The 23,236-nt window shown below is 55.5% G+C and overlaps 1 protein-coding gene across 3 annotated transcripts in view; it reads right to left on the minus strand.

The window, feature by feature from the left end:
• ADCY5 (adenylate cyclase 5) overlaps nucleotides 1-23,236 on the minus strand; it is a 150,204-nt gene that overhangs the window by 35,023 nt on the left and 91,945 nt on the right. The window contains exons 3-9 of one of the 3 annotated variants that reach the window (XM_080658292.1): nucleotides 22,597-22,718; nucleotides 10,487-10,598; nucleotides 9,567-9,694; nucleotides 7,562-7,627; nucleotides 7,403-7,474; nucleotides 6,375-6,516; nucleotides 4,315-4,455 (exon numbers count right to left, since the gene is read on the minus strand). In XM_080658292.1, the coding sequence (XP_080514418.1) occupies nucleotides 4,315-4,455; nucleotides 6,375-6,516; nucleotides 7,403-7,474; nucleotides 7,562-7,627; nucleotides 9,567-9,694; nucleotides 10,487-10,598; nucleotides 22,597-22,718 (783 nt within the window). Of the gene's footprint in view, nucleotides 1-4,314; nucleotides 4,456-6,374; nucleotides 6,517-7,402; nucleotides 7,628-9,566; nucleotides 9,695-10,486; nucleotides 10,599-22,596; nucleotides 22,719-23,236 lie in introns of all 3 variants that reach the window. The other 2 variants (XM_080658294.1, XM_080658293.1) reach the window with 2 other exon arrangements.

A 23,236-nucleotide genomic window follows, 5' to 3' on the forward strand; every position in this document is an offset into this window, starting at 1 on the left:
TCCCTGTGGTGTGTGTCTCAGCACTTCTGGGGAGCAGTTGGCTCAGCTCAGGGGTTCTCTTTGGTTCCCGATTCCTCCCCTTCAGACCTAAAGCAAAAGCCGAGGCCGTGGCATCCACACTGAGGTGCAGGCTCTGGTTTGCACAGGCCTCTGTGTGTCTTCCCGGGCCCTGGGGCCCAGCCCGCCGCCCCGCGCCATGTGGAGTTTCCCTGGGCCTGGTCAGATGAGACGAGTCCATGCATTACCCTGTCAACCTTCTTACAATGAACAACTGGGGACCTTCAACACTCATGCCTACACATAAACCAGAAGAGCCATTCACTGTGTCTTAAATGCGCAATAAAAGCTGGAACATGATTGAAAGAAATAAACCTCTGGCTACAAGTTAGTCCCTTTCTAACTGCGCTCAGTCACTGCTTAACCTAATGTCCACCCTCCACCCCCGCACTATGCCACCTTCATAGAAGTCAGGGCCAAAGCTCTCCTTTGCCAATGGTGTGCCTGACGACTGCCTGGACCTGTCCCACCCCCAGCGCAGACTCTCTGCCTGGGCTTACGGGGTGCTGGTTCCAGGGCGACTCTGCCCAGCCAGGATGGGGGAGCAATCAACACCCTAAAGGAGCCTCTCCTGCCGCCTGGGACTGCCCTTTCCCCACTTACAGCCCTTGTGCTACTTCTCCCAAGTTCCTAGTCCTAACAATGATTAACATGTCTGCCAACCTGACGCTGAGGCTCTGAAATAACTACAGATTCCACTTATAGCAAAGATCGCTAAAGAAAAAAAAAAACTTTCCCCAGATTTTAAAAGGAAAAAGTACCATCAAGCATCCTTCCTGCTTGCTAGTGCCTCCTGTTCACTTCTTTCCTCCCCATCTTTCTTCCCCCCAGTCTCCCTCGTCTCTCTCCTTCCCACACTCCATCCTCTCTCCTCCCCACTATCCATCCTCTCTCCTCCCTACACTCCATCCTCTCTCCTCCCCACTCTCCATCCTCTCTCCTCCCCACTCTCCATCCTCTCTCCTCCCCACTCTCCATCCTCTCTCCTCCACTCTCCATCCTCTCTCCTCCACTCTCCATCCTCTCTCCTCCCCTCTCCATCCTCTCTCCTCCCCACTCTCCATCCTCTCTCCTCCCCACTCTCCATCCTCTCTCCTCCCCTCTCCATCCTCTCTCCTCCCCTCTCCATCCTCTCTCCTCCCCACTCTCCATCCTCTCTCCTCCCCTCTCCATCCTCTCTCCTCCCCACTCTCCATCCTCTCTCCTCCCCACTCTCCATCCTCTCTCCTCCCCACTCTCCATCCTCTCTCCTCCCCACTCTCCATCCTCTCTCCTCCCCACTCTCCATCCTCTCTCCTCCCCACTCTCCATCCTCTCTCCTCCCCACTCTCCATCCTCTCTCCTCCCCACTCTCCATCCTCTCTCCTCCCCACTCTCCATCCTCTCTCCTCCCCACTCTCCATCCTCTCTCCTCCCCACTCTCCATCCTCTCTCCTCCACTCTCCATCCTCTCTCCTCCCCTCTCCATCCTCTCTCCTCCCCACTCTCCATCCTCTCTCCTCCCCACTCTTCATCCTCTCTCCTCCCCTCTCCATCCTCTCTCCTCCCCTCTCCATCCTCTCTCCTCCCCACTCTCCATCCTCTCTCCTCCCCACTCTCCATCCTCTCTCCTCCCCACTCTCCATCCTCTCTCCTCCCCTCTCCATCCTCTCTCCTCCCCACTCTCCATCCTCTCTCCTCCACTCTCCATCCTCTCTCCTCTCCACTCTCCATCCTCTCTACTCCCCACTCTCCATCCTCTCTCCTCCCCACTCTCCATCCTCTCTCCTCCCCTCTCCATCCTCTCTCCTCCACTCTCCATCCTCTCTCCTCCCCACTCTCCATCCTCTCTCCTCCCCTCTCCATCCTCTCTCCTCCCCACTCTCCATCCTCTCTCCTCCCACACTCCATCCTTTCTCCTCCCCACTCTCCATCCTCTCTCCTCCCCACTCTCCATCCTCTCTCCTCCCACACTCCATCCTCTCTCCTCCCCACTCTCCATCCTCTCTCCTCCCCACTCTCCATCCTCTCTCCTCCCCACTCTCCATCCTCTCTCTCCTCCCTACTTTGTCTTCTCTTCCCCCCACTCTCCATTGTCTCCAGCTCTCCTCTTCCCCCACTCACCCACTTAGTCCTCTCTCTTCCTGCTCCCCGCTTCGTCTTTTCTCCCTGCTTTCAGTCTCCCCCTTCCCTTTCCTCTCACCACCACCTCTCTTGCCCATCCTTGGTACAGAGTCTGCAGGAGATTATTAAAAGGCTGGGGTGAGAATAGGGAGGGGCCACCAACTGCTCTTTGCTTTGGGAGGGCCCTTGAGCAAGGGGGGCGGTGGCTGGAGCCCTGGGCAGCACTGACAGGTCTGTGAACGTCCAAGTTCAAAGCTCTGGGAAAAACGCTGCTCCCTCGTAACCTTGGTGTCCTGTGGGTTAATTCTTTACCATCCAAAGTAATACGATCCCAGTCAGGTGGCTCAGTTGATTGGAGCATTGTCCTGAACAACAAAAGGTTGTGGATTGGATTCCCAGTCAGAGCATATACCTAGGCTGCAGGTTTGAGCCCCGGTCAGGGCATGTACAGGAGGCCACCGATGAATGTCTCACTCTCATATAGATCTCTCTCTCTCTCCCCCGCTTCCTCTCCCTCTAAAATAATCAATAAAAATATCCTCTGGTGAGGACTAAAAAAGAATTTTTTAAAAAGGAAAATAGAGGTCTTGACCCAATTCATTTTTCCCCTGTACACTTTCCTTAAACCGTTGTCATCTGCTACTTGCTAGCTAGCGAGGAGAGTGGCTGTGACCCCTCCCTCAGGTCCCTGGCTCTGTCTGTGAATTCCTATGGGGTCTGTAACCCCTCTTGCTGCAACTGAAACCTAGCTGGGGTCCTAGTGCGCAGGCCCCAGGTACATGGCCTGGCCACACTGGGATCCCTGAGCCCTCGGTCCTCCCCCAGCCCTGCCTCAGGGCGGCTGACTCTGCCTGGAAGCCAGGCTGTCCTTGAGCTCTGGGACGAAAGGAAAGAAACACGGCTGCTGTCACTGACTTCTGTCACCCTCTTTTTTCCACCTTCGGAGTTCCTTTCCATCATCACTGGATAAACCTGGACAACACCTCCTGCGTTAGCTCTTCCCTGGTGTGTGCAGGGACGCTTGGGGTGTCTGTCCCCCGAGGCAGGAAGGGTCCCTTGCGATGGGGGTAGCACCCTATGCTGGCCTCCATTCATGCAGCCTGCATGCACCCCACCAGCCGGCTGCAGGGAGCAGGGGTGTTTCTCCACACAGTGGGCTAAGGGGACCATCACCTGGCACTTGCCAACAAGTACAGATGGTTTCTGAGCATCTGAGTCAAAGGGTGGGGTTCAGCGGTCTGGGAAATGCAGCAGGTGCTGGAAGAACATCTGACCAGCTGAAGCCCCCCAACTCCCCAGGGCCTCACCCTGGGCCCAGTCAGCTATGTCTCCTTCCAGCCCATGCCAGTAAACTCTGCTGAAAGGAAGGAGGAAGGGGTGTTGGTAAGTGTGGGCTTACAAAGTCCCAAAGCTCAACTCAGTTTGCCAAGAGATGGCGGGGCTCATGGAGGGAGCCCGGGGCAAGAAGGCAGGCATTCTGGCTCCTAGTCCAAAGTTGGGTGAATGCCAGAAGCCAATTCCAGCATGTCATAATTGCAAGAGTTTCATGAAAGGTTGATGGAACTTGGGGACTCAACAAGGGCTGAGTCACATATGTTATCGCCTGCTGGAATGGCTGAAGGCATTTCCCCAAACCTGAAAAGAATGCATTAAATTGATTGTTTGCTGCCAGACAGCTCAGGGCATCTTAATCTACATGTTATTGCCTCCTACTGGCCAAACACCTGAACAGCCATAGGCTATTCCCCATTCTGACAATGCTTCTGTATGAAACCCTACCCTTTGAAGTGTATATCTCCACCTTGCCTTAAGACAATTTGTGTTAATAAAAAGCAAGGGGTCCTGATACAAGGAGAACTTAGCTCCTTTAGCTAAAGCTCCTCTGACCCCCAATGCCTTTCAAAATTATCTTTCATCTCTGGACTCTTACTTCAATTACACACGGCCTTTCTCCAGATTGCTGAACCCTTCTTAATGCTGGAACAAGAACGGCATTAATGGCGTCCCGAACTGGGGCTTCCTGAACACTTGCAGCACCAACAGGTGAGCCCCATATCCAGGCGTTCCTTCTGTGGCTCTCCAGGGGCCCAGCCTCACCCACAGGAGGCCCTCCCTGGAGAGTGCTGCCCGCACACTGCCCTGCCAGTTACTCACCATCCGCTTCATCTCCTTGGACACCTGGTTGCTGCCCAGGTGGTTGTAGAAGGGGCGCTCAGCTCCCCAGTGGGGCGGGTTGTGCCCAATGGAGTTGGTTCTCTGGCGATTCATCTTGGCGATCATGGCCTTCTCTTCTTTCTGGGAGAGCAACACAGATGCATCAGCCTGTGGGCAGGGCCCACCCGTGTGGAGTTTCTCATCCCCCAGGTGCCTAACCAGATGCCCAGGGGTTAAGGCAGCTGCCCCTCTCTTCTCTGCACAGCCCGGAGCCCAGAAGTCTGCCAAGATCCTAGAGCTCATCCAACAAAGCATCCTGATCCCCCCGAACTCCCCAAAGCTGGCCCTGGCTGGCCCAGAAAGACAGTGAGGTGTCTGTGAGGAAGCAATCGGGCCTGAGACACCTGTCATTCACCTGGAATTCTTAGGGGTGGGCCGAGCGGGGGCCTGTAGGTGTCTGGGGGTGACAGAGGGAGAGGAAACCTGGGATTCCAATCTCGGCTCAACTTATCCAAAATAAGCGTGTCCTAGCAGAGCGGGAGGTGGGACAGGCCCTGATGCCCAGAAAGCAGCTTCCAGAGGTTTGGGCCATTAGAATATGAGATTCAAGGACTGACATGCATTGTACAAACACACAAACAGAGCCTCAGCCAGACATGTGCCAACCACATCTCTTCTGTCCGTCTGCCCATTCATCCATCCAAACAGGCTCCGCTGAAGGTTTGGAGACCCCCCCACCCCCGCCCCGAGCCTGAGGAGTGCACCGAACAGGGGTGCGGAGGTAAGGGGGTAGACTGTTCCAGCTGCCACTGCTGGGGGTGGGGCTATCACTGTCCTTCTGTCCGTCTGTCTGTCTGTCTCCATTTCATCCTTTCTGGACCACTTATCAAGCGGGAAGAGCCGAGACCCAGAGCACCCAGGGCAGAGGGCAGGAAGTTCGGGCTCCTGGAGGCCTGGGAGCAGGTAGAGGGGGATGTGGGAGGAGGCCTGCCAGGGTTCAGCTCATTTATACTCTAGCCAAACAAGCAGCACATGTTTAAAAATGTGTCAACTTAGCCCCAAATGTGTCAACTCTCTCCAAAGTGCCCTCCATCCCCCACCCTCTCATCACAGCTCCCTCAGAGGCCCCCGCAGCCAGACCCGTGTCGTGTCTGGGTGCTGCCGAGGCAGGACAGGTGCCACTGACGTCCCTCTCAGAGGCGGGGGGGGGGGGGGGGGGGGGGGGCGGCGCTGCCCCAAAGAGCCCTGGCTTCCTTGAAAACCAACTTTTGCTCTCGTCCAAGACTTTCCCTGAACGGTTCTCACAACTTAATTCCGTCCTGAGTCTGACTTCTTAGGAAGGAAACGGAAGCTTTTCTCCACCACAGGGCTCTGGCCAACAGATAAATTCAACTGAAAGATTCACCAGTAAAAGGCATTTCAGTCTTGGGAGAAAAAGGAAATGTTCTCGCCATTCACTTTAAAAATTAAGGACCTGGAACATGACGCTATTAAAAATAGAACCCTGAAGTCTGCTGATAATTCAGTTTTATATTTTGGTAAGAGTGGGCTGAGACTAAAGGAGGAAGAAGAAAGAGACTAGAAAGTGAAAGGGGAAAAGACAGAGGTTCAAGAAACAAAGATTCCAGGGGGGGGGGGTGCGGGGGAGAGGGCGGAGGGAGAGAGAGAGGACAAAAATCTGCTTTGTCCCAGCAATAGCGGAGAAGTGAGGTGACCATATGGGAGACACAGATCTCCTGGAGGCTGCATTCCAGCTCATGATCTTCCGAAGCATTGTTGCTAACGGATCTGAGCCTGAGCGTTTTTGCAACAGAAGCAAACTGAAAACATTCCCTCTTTGCAGAGCTCCTGTAACTCTGATGTCCTTCCAGGGACACAGGAGCCATGGCTGTGTAAGGAATTCATGACTTGACTCAAGGAATGAGGAAGAAGAGAAGGCAGAAGCAGGCCAAGGAAAGTCCCTCCCCAGGGAATGGAGCCCCTGAGCCTCCCTGCCCCAGGCCCTGCCCCCAGCTCCCCCCTTTAGCCCCAGCCCACAGCCTTCAGCCCCAGCCCCGGACCCGCTTCTGGGTGCAGCGCAGGATGAGGAAGGTCTCGATGCTGTGCTCCTTGAGGTAGGCGTTGCGCTCGCCCCCACAGCCTGGCTCCACCTCGTAGTCCCCGTTCAGGTAGTTGAGTGTGGCCTTGGTGATGTGGATGCGTCTACAGGTGCAGAGGAAGCGGGAGAGGAGGGAGAAAACGTGAATTCAGAGCTCTAGCTGCCAAGCAGAACCCAGATGCACCAACTCAATCCCGATTCGAAGTGTGGCTCCAAAGCCAAGCCCAGCTCGATCCCCACTTGACGTCCTGTATCCCCTCCAGTGTCATCAAATGGCTCAGGTAGGGTCCGACCCAGCTCTCGACCCCACGGCCACTCTCCCTCACATCTATGGTTCACTGTTATAACAATACCACACGTTTTTACCCTGCCAGGAACACAGCCTACAGTCTCAAACTTTGCAAACCTGGTCAGGAGCCAGCAGGGGCTCCTACTGACTACCGACTGCGTCCGAACCCCCACCTGGCATGAATGTCCTTCTTAACACAGGCTTTTCCCATTGGTCCCTAAAAAGCCATCTGCTCTGCTTCCATTCCTTGGACATACTATGTTTTCCTACCCTGTGTCTGTCCTCACCCCACCCCTCAGCCTGATACTCTTCCCACCCCACCTTCCTCATCTGTCTAAATCCTGCCCATCGTCCTGGCCAGCTCAGCCCACCTCCTTTCTGCCCTGGATACCCCAGAATTTATCTGTGGGGACTCCCTCCTCCAGAGCTCTGCCCTACCTCCTGCATCTCACTGGCCACCACGTTTTGTGTAAACAGCTTCTGAGTGGAGACTCGGGGAAGCTGACCTGATGCTCCCTACCACCTGCCCTGGTGTCGTGTAAGTAAATTGCCAAGTTGAATAGTTTCTGCTTAAACTCTGTCACCCCCAGGGTTTCAAGCGACTCCACCCTGCCCACTCCAGCCCCGCCCCTCACGACAGTGGCCCTGAGTGAGACTGGGTGGGAGGCTACGTCGGGGCCCTGCCCACAGCCCTCACTCACCCAGCCTTGCCTCCAGCCTCCATGTGGTTGGCCAGCGTGACGTCGTTAGACCAGACGTCGAACTGCCACTTCCTGAGACCAAGGACACCGCAGTGTACTCGCCCGCTGTGAATTCCCACGCGCATGTTCACGTTCACCCCCGTCACCTCCCGGACCAACCTGGGGATGGAGCAGGGGTGAGGCTGGGAGAGGGTCATGGGCCAGGCACACAGAGTGGGGGTGAGGCTGGAAGGCAGGAGGTCAGGGGATGTGTCAGAAGGTGCAGGGGTCCAAAGTCATTTCTCTCTGGGCCAGTCCAAATCCAGTCTGAGATCCTCCAACTTGCAGGGCGGGGCTGGGCGCTGGAGCTCAGGAGCTGTGAACTGTGAGGTGCTGCTTCCTGACTTGGCCACAAGGTGGCGTGACACCTCACACTAAAACCCAGACCCCACTGCTTCCCCCCACTAGGGCGCCTGGAGCCATTGCTACCCTCAGTCCATTACATTGTGTTTTGAAAATGCAAATGAACATTAGTGCCAACTTGAGCCAGACAGGGAAGTTAAGCCAATACATACCCCATTCATATAATGCTCTTGGCTTTATCCACATCGCTGGACAATAGAGAAAGGTGGGTAACAGAGGACATGTGTCTGCTCAGGGAAGAAGGGGAGCCAAGCAGGGGTAAGGAGAGGTGTCCCCAATGTGCTAGAATACAGCTCCAGTCCCTGCTACCCAGGGGGTCCCCAATAGACAGGTGGCCATTCAGGGAGTAGGTCAGACAGTGCATCCTCTGTGGGAAAGGGAGTAGGACAGAAGCTCTACATCTCCAGGTCCGTGTCTGGACCCAGGGTCAGTGAAGGTGGGTTCAGGCATTCTGGGGTAAAGTACACAGGATGTACTTTTTAGGGACCTGGACCCTCCCAGACACCCTGGGGATGAGTCCACTCAGCCAGCTGTGGGCCAGCAGTCTGATGTGACGGGCTGACCATGAGGGTTCCAGCCCACCCACCAGAGAGAGGCTGACACCCACTGCAGGGAAGATTTATGTCATCCATCATTTCTCTTGTCCTGGGGCCAAGTCTGCAAATAGTTTACTGGAGCCATTCCTTCCATCTGGTTTAGGTTGGTGATATCTCCTTCTATCTTTCTGGCTTAACTCCAGGGCCACCTCCTCCACGAAGCCTCTCTAGGTCTTTCCAGTGTAATCAATGGCTGCCTCTTTCACACCTCCCACCACAGTGCACCTCTCTTACCTGGTGGCATGCCTGGGCTCAGGGCATGGAGCCCCAGCCTCTCTCCCTCAACAGGCTCCATGCTTCCGGGTGAGGGACCCACTGGTGAGCTCAGGCCCACAGGGGCACTCAGCAAGCACTGCCGAATGGAACTGAGCCAAACTTACTGGACCCAGCCACTTCCTGGCCAGCTACTCTGACCTCTGACCTTGCCCCCTGTGGCTTTCCCTCTGCCCCTGCCCAGGCTACATCTGAAGTTCAAAGTTACTGAACCTGCTCCCCTGGAAGGCTTGTAAGCTTGGCTTGTTCAGGATTTCTAATGACCAGGGGCGCCTTTTATGGCCAAAAATGACCAAAAACTGGCCCAAACCCTTTTTGCTATACTCCCAGGATGGATGGATTTTCTTAAATGGGAACACCTGTGTTTGACCCTCCCTGCCCAGGAATATTACCCTGGAGAGCTATTTACCCGTGAGCCCAACCTTTCTCATCTGGGTAGAAATGGGGGAGGGGTGTCCTATGCCCGCCTGGGTGATGGTGAGGACATGAGGGACCACTGCAGGGCAAGGCCCGCACATGGCAGGACTGCCGGCTTGCCCTCCGCTCCTGCAGAGAACCCAGCCCCTGCAAAGCCCTCCCTTCCTGTAGGACACGCTCCCTCAGGAAAAGCTTCCCCCGCTGCTGTGGGTCAAGGGAGCCCAGGCGGAGGCTCAACACCTGCAGGTGCAAACCGACCCTCCCACCAGGCCGGGTGGTCCTCGGGAGACGGCTCTGCCCCACTGTTTCCGGACTCCATTGGTCCAGCCAGGTGGCCAGCAGTTTTGTGGGCTGTGGGTCAGTCTGCCTGCAGACAGGCGGTCTCCTGGGAGATGGACAGATCCCTGAAGAGAGACAGCGCCCTGAGACGAACAGATTCCCTGCAGATGGGCAGCCCCCCTGGAGACGGGACTTACGAGATGGCCTCGATCATGTCCATGCCCATCTCCACGCAGCAGTGGGCGTGGTCAGCCCTCGCTTCAGGCAGCCCCGAGACGCAGTAGTAACAGTCCCCCAGGATCTTAATACGTAAACAGTGATTCTCCTGGAAAGCAAATTAATTTTAAAAATTAAAAATAGCAGGAAAGTGAAGTGGGAGGGAAAGAAACGGGAAGCAAACAGATTCACTCCATGCCTGGAATAACTTGCCTTTTAGGGCAGTGAGCACAGACCCAGTCCCCATGAGCGGCCCTGTCCTGGGACAGGGACAGGCTTATCAAAAGCCTCGGGGACAGAGGACAGGCTGAGCAGCCTTCAGGGAAGCATTCCAGTCTCCCCAAGCTCAGGAACTCACTTTTCAGGGCCCCTGCAGAGGCCCAAGAAGGGTCCCCCGCCCACTTTGTCCCAAGCTGGAAGAGTCCTCCCTGTGGAAGCCCCTGCCCGGGGGAGGTTGGGGGGGGGGCAGGGGGCCGTGCCAGGCTGTCTGCAGGCCAGCTGGGATCCAGACTCATTCTCTGATCACTAGCCAACCTCACCAGGAAAGTGGCTTTATGGCACCTCATTTGTCCCATCAAACAGAAATTCCTCGGGAATCTGGGCAGTGTTACCTGCAGGCCTCACCACCACCCCGCCCCCCACTGACGGAGGGCTCACTTACAGCATCTCCAAGTGAGTGTGTGGCCGGGGCTGATGCAGGGCGTGAGGACACACAGCCACCTGCGCCAGTCACCAGTTCCCAACAACAGGCTCTGCCAGGCAGGGCACTCCCCGGCACCGTGCCCGCCCCGAGGTTCATTGGGTCCTGCCCACAGCACCCTCCTTCAGGCAGCCCAGATCAGGCCAACCGCTGGCCCTGGCGGAGGCACTCGGTGCCGTGGGCACGGGCAGGGTGACTCACCGAAGCCAGCTTGTCGAAGCGGGCGAAGAGCTCGTTGAGGGTCATGACCAGCTCCTGGGCGGTGCACTGGGACGCCAGGCTGGTGAAGCCCTCGATGTCCGCGAACAGGATGCTGGGGAGACAGGCGGAGGAGGATCCCTGTGAGGGAGGACGGGCAGGGACACGGCCAGGGCCACCCTAGGCCTCAGCGGGGCTGCCGGCCAGCACGAGTCCTGGGGGCTCCACATGGCTGCTGCGGGGAGAACCCAAGGAAGCCCAGCCTGGAGACCCGGGAATGCAGACGCCCCCAGGCGTCTGGGCTCTAGCTGCTGCCGGGAGGAAAAGAGGGCCTGGCAGGGTGTGTCAGCCTGAGTTTACCACAGACTGGGCCAGGCCCCGATCCTCAGCACCACTTGGGCCTGCCCCTGTTGTACCCGGAGCCACCCCTCGAGGTGGCTGGGCCTGGGGATGGGGCTCTGGGCAGTGTTTCAGGACCGAATGGCGGCCTCACGAGGCCTCACTTCACACACATGGGACTCCAACCCCGAGCTCTCTGTCCCAAAGAAGCCCTCTAAAGGGATGGACCAGAGGAGGCCGGGGGGAGCAAAGGGGGACACAGCCAGGAAGGGTCCCTGAAGCCCCCAGCTCGTCCCCACCAGCTCCTCTGGCCTCACCTACTTCCCCCACCCCCACCTCGCCCTGGGTGCCCACCAAATGCACCAGCCGGTCCCTACGTTGCACACTGCGGATCTTCTGTTTCTGAGGCTCGTGTTTCCAAGACTGAAACACCTTCCTTTTGTTTCGTAACAGATGACCAGAGGTGAGGACCCAGCGCCAGAATGTATAAGGGCCCCTGGGATTTTTTTCTTAAAACGGACACAAAAACGCAGTGACTCCCACGTGCTGAGCTATCCTGGGCCGGCATGGGCTCGCTGTCCGTCTCGCGGAAGAAGCGGGAGACAGAGGTAGGCGGGCTCCCCCACGGCCTGTGCTGCCTTCACACACCCCAGCCCTGGCGTCTCCAGAACTGAGTCCCGCTTTAAAGGAAGACGGAGGACTAAACATACGTTGTCATTTCATTCTGAAAATGTGTGGGTGCATTAAGCATGTCTTTATTCTGACATCTGGGGCCTTGCTCACCCTGGGGAGCCTTCCCTCAGGCAGCCAGTTCCCCGAGTCAACACCCACCTCCCCTCAGGGTCGGAGCACCGCCCCAGTCTGGCTGTCACACCGGGCCACCAGCCCTGGCTGAACCACCCAGGGACGGGTGCCAGATACGGGACAGTCCTGAGCCCACTTACCCGGTCTCACCGGTTCCTTCCCACAGTAAAGGCTTTTGCCCACATTTCCCTCTCATTCTGCCTCCTGCCCAACCCTGGTGCTTCCCTGCCTGGCCCCCAGGATATGGTGTGCCCTCAGCCCTGGGGAACTGTAACAAACTATCTTTTCGATGGAAATCGACTCCCCGGCTCACCACACCTGGATACTAATGAAACCTACATTTAAAAACAGTTAGAATGGAGGGAAGGGCGGGAATATGTAATACTTTCAACAGTAATTATTTAAAACAAAACAAAACAGTTGGACACTGTTCTAAGCACTTTAAATGAACGCATCTAAGCTTCTTTTACAGGTGGGAAAACAGAGGCACAGAGAGGTTGAGTCACCTACCCAAGGCCACATAGGCAACCTGGCTCCCAGTCCAGGAGTTGGACCAATAAACAGTATGCTGTCTGATGGCCCACAGTCGTCTTAAGTGAACAAAGGCATCGGTCAGTGGTCTGGCATTATGTACGGGCAGAGGGAGGCGAGGGGCACGTGGGCTGTTGTAGGTGGGCACGCACTCAGTGGCCACTGGCCAGCTCCCCGAGGGGCAGTGGACACAGGGAGTGCCCCCTGGGGCTCCAGCCAGGCTGTCACCTCCCAGGGCAAGCACAGGAGGGCAGCCCCAGGTGCCGAGCCCAGTGCTATTTCCCAGCCACTCCAGGGTCCTCTAGCCACTCAGATCCCACCCAGCGTGGATCAGCAAAGACCACTTCAGGAGGAAAGCCAAAGGGAGTGGGGAGATGGGGGGATGTGACCAGAGACGAGACAAGTGAGGGGAAAGAGAAAAGTGGGGAGCAGGAGGAGCAGAGGGGGAGACGCTGTGTCTTCAGCCCACAGGACTCTGGACATCAGACAGCTGCTCCGAGAGCCGGCGGCCATGTGCAGAGTGCTCAGAGATGAAAGGGAGTCGGGATCACCACCAAGCTTTGATGCCTGGTGTTCTGACATGCAGGCAGGCTCAGTGCCGGCCCGGGGAGTCTCCGGGCCTGTGGCACGCTGGCGAGAAAGGAGCGCGTGAGAGAAGCTAAGGGCTCCAGGTCCTGCTCTGGCTTCCTAACCAAGTGCAGACCCCATCCCGGCCCCCCTGCCACTTCCCGAGCTCTGTCTCTCAGCAGCGGCCCCACTCCACCCAGCAGGCAGGAAAAGGTCGCTCCTCGCCTGTGAAAAGCCCCCTCGCATCGCTGTTCTGGACATTCTTCTTTGACTTGGGAAATCAAAGCAAGTTGTGGTCAAAATTGGCTGCTTCAGAGTCAAGGAGCACGGTCAGCTGACCTCACTATTTCGAATGCAAAGCCAGTGGTGCCAGGCCCGGCAGCTGCTCCCCTCTGTGTCCAAGGCTGGTGAGACCCCATAATAGGAAGGAAAACCGTCCCTGAATGTGGCAGAGGCGAGGTGAGAAGAAAGGAAGAGAAGGGATCACCCGGGCAGCATGAGGCAGGTGTGTGTGAACCAGGGCACCTGCCCGCTCACCTAAGCCACTCAGGCAAGGCAGGTGCCTGTCTGCCAGGTATGGACAAGCTATGGACACGGCCAGGCCTGGGCCATTCTCCTTCCCCACAGGTGCCCTCGCTGGGCCACAGGGAGCACTCTCCTGCACTGCATGGAGCACTCACCCTGCTAGACCCGTGGTCCTTGGGCCTGGGGCCTGTCCGAACCACCTGGGAGCTTTCATAAGGAGAGGTCTCAGAGCACACGCCCCCAAGCCCCCCAGAGATGCTAACTTGCTTGGCCTGGGGTGGGGTTCTGCTACTGATTGTTTTTGTTCTGCTTTATTTTAAGCTTCCCTGGTGATTCTAACAGGCAGCCAGGGTTGAGTACCCTGTACTAGTTCAAATGTCAGCTTCCCAAGGCAGCGTTCCCCACCCTATTTAAATCTACAGCCCCTCCCACGTGTCTCTCTCCCTTCCCTGCTCTGCTTTCCCCCTTGCCCTTTTCACCATTTAATATACTCTATTACTGTGATGGTTACTTGTCATATGCTCCTGTCTGTCTCTCCTACTAGAAAGTAAACTCCTTAAGGGAGGGAGTTTGGTCGATTTCATTAACTGCTATATCCCAGCCCCACACAACGTCTGGCACAGAGTAAATGCTCAATAAAATGTGCAACGGACGGACCGAATAAATGAGGTCATGTCTACTTGCCTTCTGCTCTGTCTGTCCCCACCCCCACCGTCACATATACATCTAGTACTATGCCCAGCACACAGTAGGTGCCTGTATTTGTTTCCTAGGGCTGCTGGAACAAAGTACCACAACTGGGGGTTGGCGGGGGGGGGGGGGGTGGTGGGTGGGGGGGGTGGCGCTTAAAACAACAGAAATATATTCTCTCACAGTTCTGGGGCTAGAAGTTTGAAACCTAGGTGTCAGCACGGCCATGCTCCCTCTGGGATTCTGGGTACAGCCTTCCTTCTTCTGTCTGGTGGCCGCTGTCAACCCCTGGCCCACAGCTGCTCCACGCTCATCCCTGTCTCTGTCCTCACGTGGAATCCTTCCTGTATATTTCTGTCTTCACAGGGCAGGCCCCTCTTCAGATCAGGACACCAGTCATTTTGGATGAGGGGCCCACCCTCCTCCAGCCAGACCCCCTCTTAACTTGATTTCATCTACAAAGATTCTACTTCCAAATAAGGTCACACTCACAGATACCAGGGTTAGGATCTCCACGTATCTTTTAGAGGGACAAAATTCAGCCCACAAGTGTCTAATATATACTGGCTGAATAGAAGAGAATATTCTTAGTTTCAAAGCAACCAAGTGGCAGAACCAGCAACTCTAGTAGCCTTCGTTCTTCTCCCCAGGCCTCTGAGAATCCCAAGCGTGCCATCTGAGACACGCACCTGCGGAGCCCGGGGCCCGGCGCCCACAGGTGATCCAGGAGATACTGGACACGTAGGTGTGTGCGGGCCTCCAGGTGGCTGAGGAAGCCGGACCGCCCTCCGGTGTCCGGGGATCTACTCCTCCAAGGCCCCTCCAGGACCTCAGCAGCTGCTGAGGAATCAGGGAGGGCAGGCTCGACAGCTCCTTCTGTGGGGAGGTAGGACAGAGCAAGCAGCCAGCCGGGCGGAGGGGGCTCAAATCAGGGCTTCTACCTCACATGGCAGCGTCGACAGGGCCTCAGAGACCCCAACCCCAACCCCTGCGGCCTCCCCCACACATTTGTGGAAACACTGCCACCTCCACATCCCCCTGCCCCCTCAGAGTCACACTTCCCTGCCATCGGGGAGGATTCTGCTTGGTGACTGTCACTTTGGGGGGCTCCTGCTGGACGAGGTTTACCCGAGGCAGACTAGTCTGTTCACTGGCCAGCGCTCCTGCTCTGCTCCTTGGTAATTCTGAAGGCCGTTTTACAAGCAGCCGGGTCCAGACGTGCCGTAAGGTGCTAATTCATCGATTAGCTCCCACTTGAGAGCTCGTGTTGGCAATGTGAGCAGAAGCCGGCAGACTCACTCTGCTGTGCGCGCCTCCCTAATTGCCTGCCATCCGTCACTCGCGGCCCCTGCATTCCACTCCAGAGGCAGGAGCGGGCAGGCACCCGTCCCAATTACCACAATGGGCCCTTCAGCCATCTGTCACTGCCTTAGCCCGGCTTCACCACGTGCATTCTCGGTGAGGCACATTTCCTCACTGATGCTCCCTATGGCTGCCAACAGGCCCTGTGACGAGATGACGCTGTCATATCCGGCAGCATCTGAACACCCAGGAGCTGAGTTCGCCTAGTCAGGTCTGGGCAGCCGACATTGCGAGGACCTGCCCCTCTGACCTCCTGCATTCCTCGGCATGGCTCAGAGGGGGTACTCAAGAAATGCCAAGAAGCCTGGCTGGTGTGCTCAGTGGGTGAGCATCAACCTATGAACCAGAAGGTCGTGGTTCTAGTCTCAGTCAGGGCACGTGCCTGGGTTGTGGGTTCGATCCCCAGTGTGGCGTGTGCAGGAGGTAGCCGATCAATGATTCTCTCTCATCATTGATGTTTCTATCTCTTCTTCTCCCTTCCTCTCTGAAATCAGTAATATATACACTGAGTGGCCAGATTATTATGATCTCTGAATGCATAATCATCTGGCCACTCAGTGTAGACTGACCACAGAGTTGGGATTTTAAAATAAGGTTTTTCCATGTATAAGAACTGCATTGTGGGTAGTTAGAAAGAAGCAGAGGACTTACTAGCCAGAGGCTGGGGGCCACTATCTCCTGGTCCCTTGACATATCAAGATTTGCAAGCTTTCCCTTATACATAAGTAGACTGAGTGGCCAGATTATTATGCGTTCAGAGATCCTAATAATCTGGCCACTCAGTGTATATATTGCAAGATGAAGGAATTTCTGGAGATGGATGGTGGTGATGGCTGCACAACAATGGGATTGTAAAAGTGGTTAAAATTGTAAATGTTAGGTTATGTATATTTCACCACAAGTAAAATAATTGATTAATTAATTAGAAAAGACCCAACCCCAGTGGCTTCCCCAACAGGGCCAGGTGGGTGGTCTGGCCGCTGTTCCCATAGCACCCAGCGTGGCCCTACCCCACTGTGAGGGCTGGATGTTCCCTAAGGGGCGAGCACGGTGTCTCTTCCATCTACTAGTCATGCCAGGCACATAGTAGCAGCTCAATAAATGTCTGTGGATGAATGAGATAATCACATAAAGACCCCTTGTATCTATCACTGGTAGGGGTGTAGAATTCAGAATACTTAATATCAGGCTGGAGGCGGGAGTGCCCAGTGTGTATGGACCACTCCTCACACGGTCGGCTGGCCAAGGACATTCTCCCTCTCTGTCCACAGGGTGCACACTCCACTCACGGATATCTGAGCACCGCGGACACTGTTGCGAGGTCATTATAATTCAGCACACAAGGTAGCTGGGCCAGACGCCGGAGCGACCTGGGGACGCAGCCAAGTCCTTGAAGGAGACAGGAGAGGAGATAATAAACTTAAGAGGGGGGTGGGGGGGAGTTGCGAGAGACTGGTGAGAGAGGGAGAGGGAAGGAGTGAGGGCAGGGCAGCCCTCCTACCCTTGCTACATTCTTGCGTATAGGGGTGGGTGCTACCTCCTTTTCACATCTCGGCCAATAGCCCCTCTGCTAGGCCCCTGGCTTCAGCCCCCCATGGCTCCTGTGTCCCTGAGAATAAGCCTCTGATTCAAGCCAGTGAGCCCAGATGCCCACACTCCATCCCAGATCCACACAAAGGAGCCGGGAAGGAACGAGTTTGTTCAGCAGAACCAGCACCCTAGGAGGAGGAGCTACTCCTGAACAATCTCTGGCCTTCGCCACCATCTATGACCTTTAAAACCTTAGGGGTCATATGAGGACAGCCAATCAGGTGCGGGGCCATCCTCATGAAGTAGAGACCCTATGGAAGTGGGGAACCCTTCAGTACTCCCTCAGCCTTCCCAGCTCCTGAAACCTTTGGGCACTGGGTTACCTGACCTTGACGTTGCCTGAGAGCCTGGGACAGGGGCCAGTCAGGGGCTTTACACACTAGACCTCCTGTCTCTCCCAGCACCCCTGCAAGGAGCTCCAGGGCCCCAGCTTATGGATTCTTCCCCTTTGTGACTTTTATCACAGTTGTAACAGGATAATTGAGCAGTGCGTTGTGTAACTTCTACATCCTTGGAGAATGGAGTCCTACCCACACCTCATGTGACACATTCCCGATTTACTAGCTATTCTGTTGTTGAGCACGTGTCTTTCCGAACAAAAGGTGAGCTTCCTAATGTCAGACACAGTATCCCCTTCACCCCCTGTCCTGAGCTAAGTGTCTGTGAGCTCGGCCAAGGGAGGCAGAGGCAAAATACCCGCTGACCAAGGAGTGCGTGGCCACCAATGCTCCCATATTACAGGTGAGGAAATGGAGGCTCAGGTGAGGTGACTTGCCCGAGTTCCCAGCACTACGGAGGCGGGGAGAGAGAGGGACCCAGTCTGCTCAGCACAGACATGCATCTTGCTCCACAGGAGGGACCTCTTGGTAAAGGTGCCCTGGTGTCATCTGGGTTCTGGCTGTGCCTGTACATTTATTGTGACCCATGGGGACACGCCCCCTCCTCGTGGGGTGCCTCTCTGGCTGGCCTGTTCCTCCGACTCCAATGTCCCTCCTCCAAGGCAGAGCACCGGGAGCCCCAGCCCAGAGCAACCTTTGCGGGCATGTGCCGGAGGCTCTCGTCCCAGGAATGGGGACAGCACAGCCCACCTCTGACCCTGGCACTCCCGGCCCCAGGTGGAAAGATGGGGATAGGCAAGAGGGATCTCAAACCCCAGGTCTAATGTCCCAGCAATGGGTCTCTGTCTCAGCTGATCTGTCCAGCGGGAGCGGAGAGGGGGGGGGGGCGGGGGGGCGGGGGGGGGCGGGTGGAGGGGTGAAATGTCTCCATCTGAACTCACACATCGGACAGGTGTTCCCTGGCCTCTGGCTGCCTCAGCCCTTAGCCAGTGGTGGTGGCTCAGCATCAAAGGTCCAACAAGCTGCTGGAGGTCCCAGGACGGCCATTCTTCCGGGGGCGGGGGCGGGGGGGGGAGGTGGGAGCATGAGGCCACAAAGAGTGGTGGCGCCTGTCTGTCACCCCTCCCTGCCCCAACTCCCTCCCATTAGTCTCTTCCCCTTCCACAGAGCCAGTCCCAGTCTGTCACACCACAAAGTTGATTTATTTTTCTTGTGGCCTTGCTCTCGGTGGGGTTAGAGAACAGCATGTCATCACCCTCTCTAAATATTACTGTTCCACAGAGATTTGACAAATGTGACTCATCACCCTTCCACTCCCCAGCTAGAGAATCCCCAGGCCTTTCTTTGTTGATAGGAGGGTGATAACAATCATAATAATAACAGCAAAACAATGGCTGCTCCCAATTACTGACCACTGCTCTGTCAGATCCTGTGCTAAGCACTCTCCAAGTATTATTTCATTGACTTTTCACAACCCTATTATTAGGTACTCTTCCTAGGCTATTATGCAGATGAAGAAACAGGGTTCAGAGTGGCTCAATGCCCAAGGCTAGGCCTGGTCACACAGCCAGGAAATGCTGGGATCACACACAGAGCTGCCCAAACCCAGGCCTAATTGCTGTGATGTCACCCTCCACTTACTGCTCAACCCCCAACCCTAGCCAGAATCCAACCCAAAAAGAGACTGGAGCAAGCAGTGTCTCCCCATCAAGAGCTGCACCCAGCGCTGCTAATGCAAGAGGGACCGGGCCCAGCAGGACATTTGCAATGATCACTTGCGGCTACCTCTGATGTGCACCAGCCACCTCCAGCCTGGCCACTTCAGCCAGAATCATGTCTGTCCCCATGAAAATGATGGCATCTTGGTTTCTCTCTCCTTTCATCTCTTTCCGGATTGCTGTCATCAGTCCTAAGCACGTCTGAGAACAGATACGCCTGAACTGTGGCTGGGGTCTGCTTCTCGCCATGCAGCTGTTCGGGGCACTCAGTGGTCAGGGCACTGTTCCCTTTTATCGGCTCAAGGTCGCAGCCTCTCTGGGGGAGGGGGAAAAGGTGTCACCCCAGGGTGGGCCACTCCTTGTGGTGGTGGAGTCAGGCTCTGAACAAAACCCCTTGTTGGAGGGCCCAAAAGCCAGCAATTGTGGGGTGGATGGGAGGCTGCCGGGGGGTGGGGGGGGACAAAGGGGGGGAGGGTAAGGGACTGGGCAGAGGCAGAGGACACAGATTTGCCAGATGTGTTAGCCATGCCGGGACACGAGCCTTTGCCTTGGATGGTGGATTGTTTCTGAGCAGTGAATTTTCTGGGTTCCCTTTGTGTTCCACTTGAGATATACACTGAGTGGCCAGATTATTATGATCTCTGACACATAATAATCTGGCCACTCAGTGTATGTGTGTGTGTGTGTGTGTGTGTGTGTGTATTAGAGGCCTGGTGCATGAATTCATGCATGGGTGGGGTCCAGCCAGCCTGGCCAGGGGGAGGGGACATGGGCGGTTGACCAGCCTGCCTGCTGGTCGAACTCCTGGTCGAGGGGACAATTTGCATATTAACCTTTTATTATATAGAATATACGCTGAGTGGCCAGATTATTATGCGTTCAGAGATCATAATAATCTGGCCACTCAGTGTGTGTGTGTGTGTGTGTGTGTGTGTGTGTGTGTGTGTATATATGTACATACATACTAGAGGCCCAATGCACAAAATTCGTGCACAGGAAAGGGGTCCCCTCAGCCTGGCCTGCACCCTCTCCAATCCGGGACCCCTCAGGACTGCTGGCTCCTAACCGCTCACCTGCCTGCCAACCTGATCCCCCTAACTGCTCTCCCCTGCCTGCCTGATCACCTCTAACGGCCTCTGCCTCAGCCCCGCCACCATGGCTTTGTCCGGAAGGACGTCCAGAAGGTCGTCTGGAAGATATTCAGCCTAATTAGCATATTACCCTTTTATTAGTATAGATATTTATTGATTTCAGAAAGGAAGGGAGAGGGAGAGAGAGTTAGAAACATCAATGATGAGAGAGAATCATTGATCGGTGGCTCCTGCACGCCCTTTACTGGGGATCGAGCTGCAACCCAGGCATGTGCCCTTGACCAGAATCAAACCCGGAACCCTTCAGTCCACAGGCCGACGCTCTATCCACTGAGCCAAACCAGCTAGGGCCCCACTTGATATTTTAATGAAATCTGTTGAAAGCTCCACTATGCTAAGAGCAATAAAGGGAAGCACCTTTCGTCCATGCTCTGCCCGGAACAACGCCAGGGCCAGTGAGGGGATTTGAAGGTGGGACCAAAGAGAAAATTCTGGAAGGGGGGAGCTCAGGGCTTCGAAAGTGTTGGGACTGCTTGGCAGGTTGCTCCTTCCCACCTGAACCATGGGATTTGTTCTGAAAGGGAAGGCTGTTTCTTACACATCACAAGGTGGAGTCCTCCCGGCTTTAGGGGCTGCCCTCAGACAGGAAAGGTCCCTGGTGGATCCTCAGTCCTGCACACACCACACACACAGGCGCACATACACAGGCACACACAGACACACACACAGAAGCATGCACATGCACACCATACACATATGTACACACACATGCACACCATACACACAGGCACACACATGCACATACACACAGATGCGCATAGTTGCACACCACACACATGTGTATGCGCACGCACATGTATACCACACACACATATGTGCATACACATGCACACCACACACAGGCACAAACACGCGCGTGTGCACACACATCCTGGAAGCCAAACCTCTCTTCTCTGCATCTCCTCTTGGCCTGGGAGCTCACACAATCTCATATGCATTCCTTTTCCTAGGCATCTGAAAACACCTGTCCAGGAATCAGGCTATGTAAACACTTGTATCAAAAGCTTTCTGAGGCCAATTCTCCCACTTATCCAGCTATGAGATCTTAGACAAGGTCATCTCTGTGTCTCAGTTTCCTTACTTGTAAAATGGAGATAATAATAGCACCAGCCTCTTATATTTATTGTGGGGACTAAGTGAATACATGAAAGCACTTAGAATAATGCATGGGTTACAGAAATCTCTCTACAATATTAACTACTGTTATCGATTATTCCACCATGGGAGGACAGAGTCGGATATGAGGAAGAGAAAAGGAAACAAACAGTCGGAGCTCCCTACCCAGGCCGGGCCCCCTTCCCTCTCTGAGCTCAGTCAGCTGAGCCCCCAGCCCCTGAGGAACCTCCTGGGCATGGAGACCCGGCCAGGGCAGCCTTCTTCCTGACAGTGGGGTGTGGGTGGGCTTCAGGGGAGTTGGGATACCCCCAAACTGGGAGCAAAAGTGCTGTGCAGGTACATTTTTCTCCCAAAAGCTTCAGGTCTGTTGGAGAGATGGACAGAGGACATGCAGACAGAAATGACAGTCAGATTCCAGGGCATACTAGGGAACACGGCGATTCTGCCTGCTCGGCAGGAAAACACAGGTCCTCGTCGCTGCTGCAGCCACCGGGCTCACCGTGGATGCATGTGTGAATGTGTGTGACTTAGGTGATTCCATTTAACCCCTTTGTTGACAATGCAGCCCACACGGACGAAGGGCTCTCCCTACACCAACCTTAGAGGATTCATGGGTCCTGGGAAAACCTGCCCAGGGAAAAATTAACTCTCCAGGCAGAGAGCTCCTTTCCTGGGCACACGGGAGGATTATCGGCCATGTTGGACGGAGGCCACGGTATCGCATCAGGTCCCCCGCGGAAGTCGTAAGCAGATTTTGCACTCTATTAATCTGCACCTGTTTGCACATCACTGCTGTCAGCAGCATCTGTCTAGGGGAGAGCAACCTAGCGATGGAAGGAGCATGGGCTTTGGGTTGGGCCGGCCTGGGTGCACAGGCTTCATCAGTCCTGGCTGAGTGACCTTGGGCAAGGGTCTTCGTCATTCTGAGCTCAGTCTTTAAACCAGGGATGCTGATAAGGGTCCCACCTTGCAGGGTTGTCAGGAGGATTAGCAGTGAGGTGGACAGCGCTGGTACTGTGCCTGGCACACACTGGCTTAGAAGCTATGGAAGCTGCCAGATGGTAATGAAGATTGACATGATGGTGGAGTCATCTGTACTCTCTCTCCCTTATTAGGCTAGCAGGTTCCCCAACAGCTGGTGGTATCGCTTTCTCCCTTCTCCTTCTTCCTAGCTCCTCTCCCTGCCGCCTCCCCTACCCTCCCCCCACCCCAAAAATCACTCATCTTAACAGATCTAGAGGGGGGTCCACACAACACACATTCCAAAGCCACCAGACCACCCTGGTGGGCTGTGCCCCCTTGAGGAAAGAGAGTGGAAACACCCATGGTCTCCATTAGGGCTCTGTCTTCCCACCTGCCCTTGCCCCCAGCCTCACTCCTACCTCACGTTGTCATGCTTCTGGATGTAAATCTTATGGAACATCATATCCTCCTGCTTGGCGTTGATGTCTGCTTTCATCTCCATGGCAACATGACGGGGAAGGACAGATAGCAGGAGCCGCTCCTGGGGAGGGAAGCAGATGCTTTCGTCACCGCTCCTCCCACCTGCCTGGCAGTCAGGCCCCTCTCCTCTCCAGGTGGGCTCCTCCACACCTGTGCCCCCACCTGCAGGAGAACCTCTCAGACTCTGCTGAAACTCATGGGACACCTGCTGGTCCTCGGCGCACACGGGGAAGGTGCTCCTGGTGACCCTGCCGCGCTGAGCACCTGAGTCAGAACCCTCCGTGTGGCCTGAGACGGTGTGACCGTGGGCAAATTATTGGACTTCTCTGAGCTCCAGGTCCCTCATCTGTCAATAGGGACAGGGTTGTTGAGAGCATGAAATCCATTCAGTCAGTCATCAAGTATTGATTGAGCACCTGCCGTGTTCCAGGCAACGCGCTGGGTGCCAGGAGTCATAACTGTGAACTAGACCATGAACTGGAACCTCCTTCACGAGGTTCCTCGTGAGGGAGTGGGCACTGGGCAGGGGTGCCTGAGGAAAAGCAGGCAGTAAGAGGAGGCTTTATAGGGACCAGAAAA

The sequence above is a fragment of the Plecotus auritus genome, assembly GCF_963455305.1.
Source record: "Plecotus auritus genome assembly, chromosome: 2".
NCBI lineage: Eukaryota > Metazoa > Chordata > Mammalia > Chiroptera > Vespertilionidae > Plecotus > Plecotus auritus.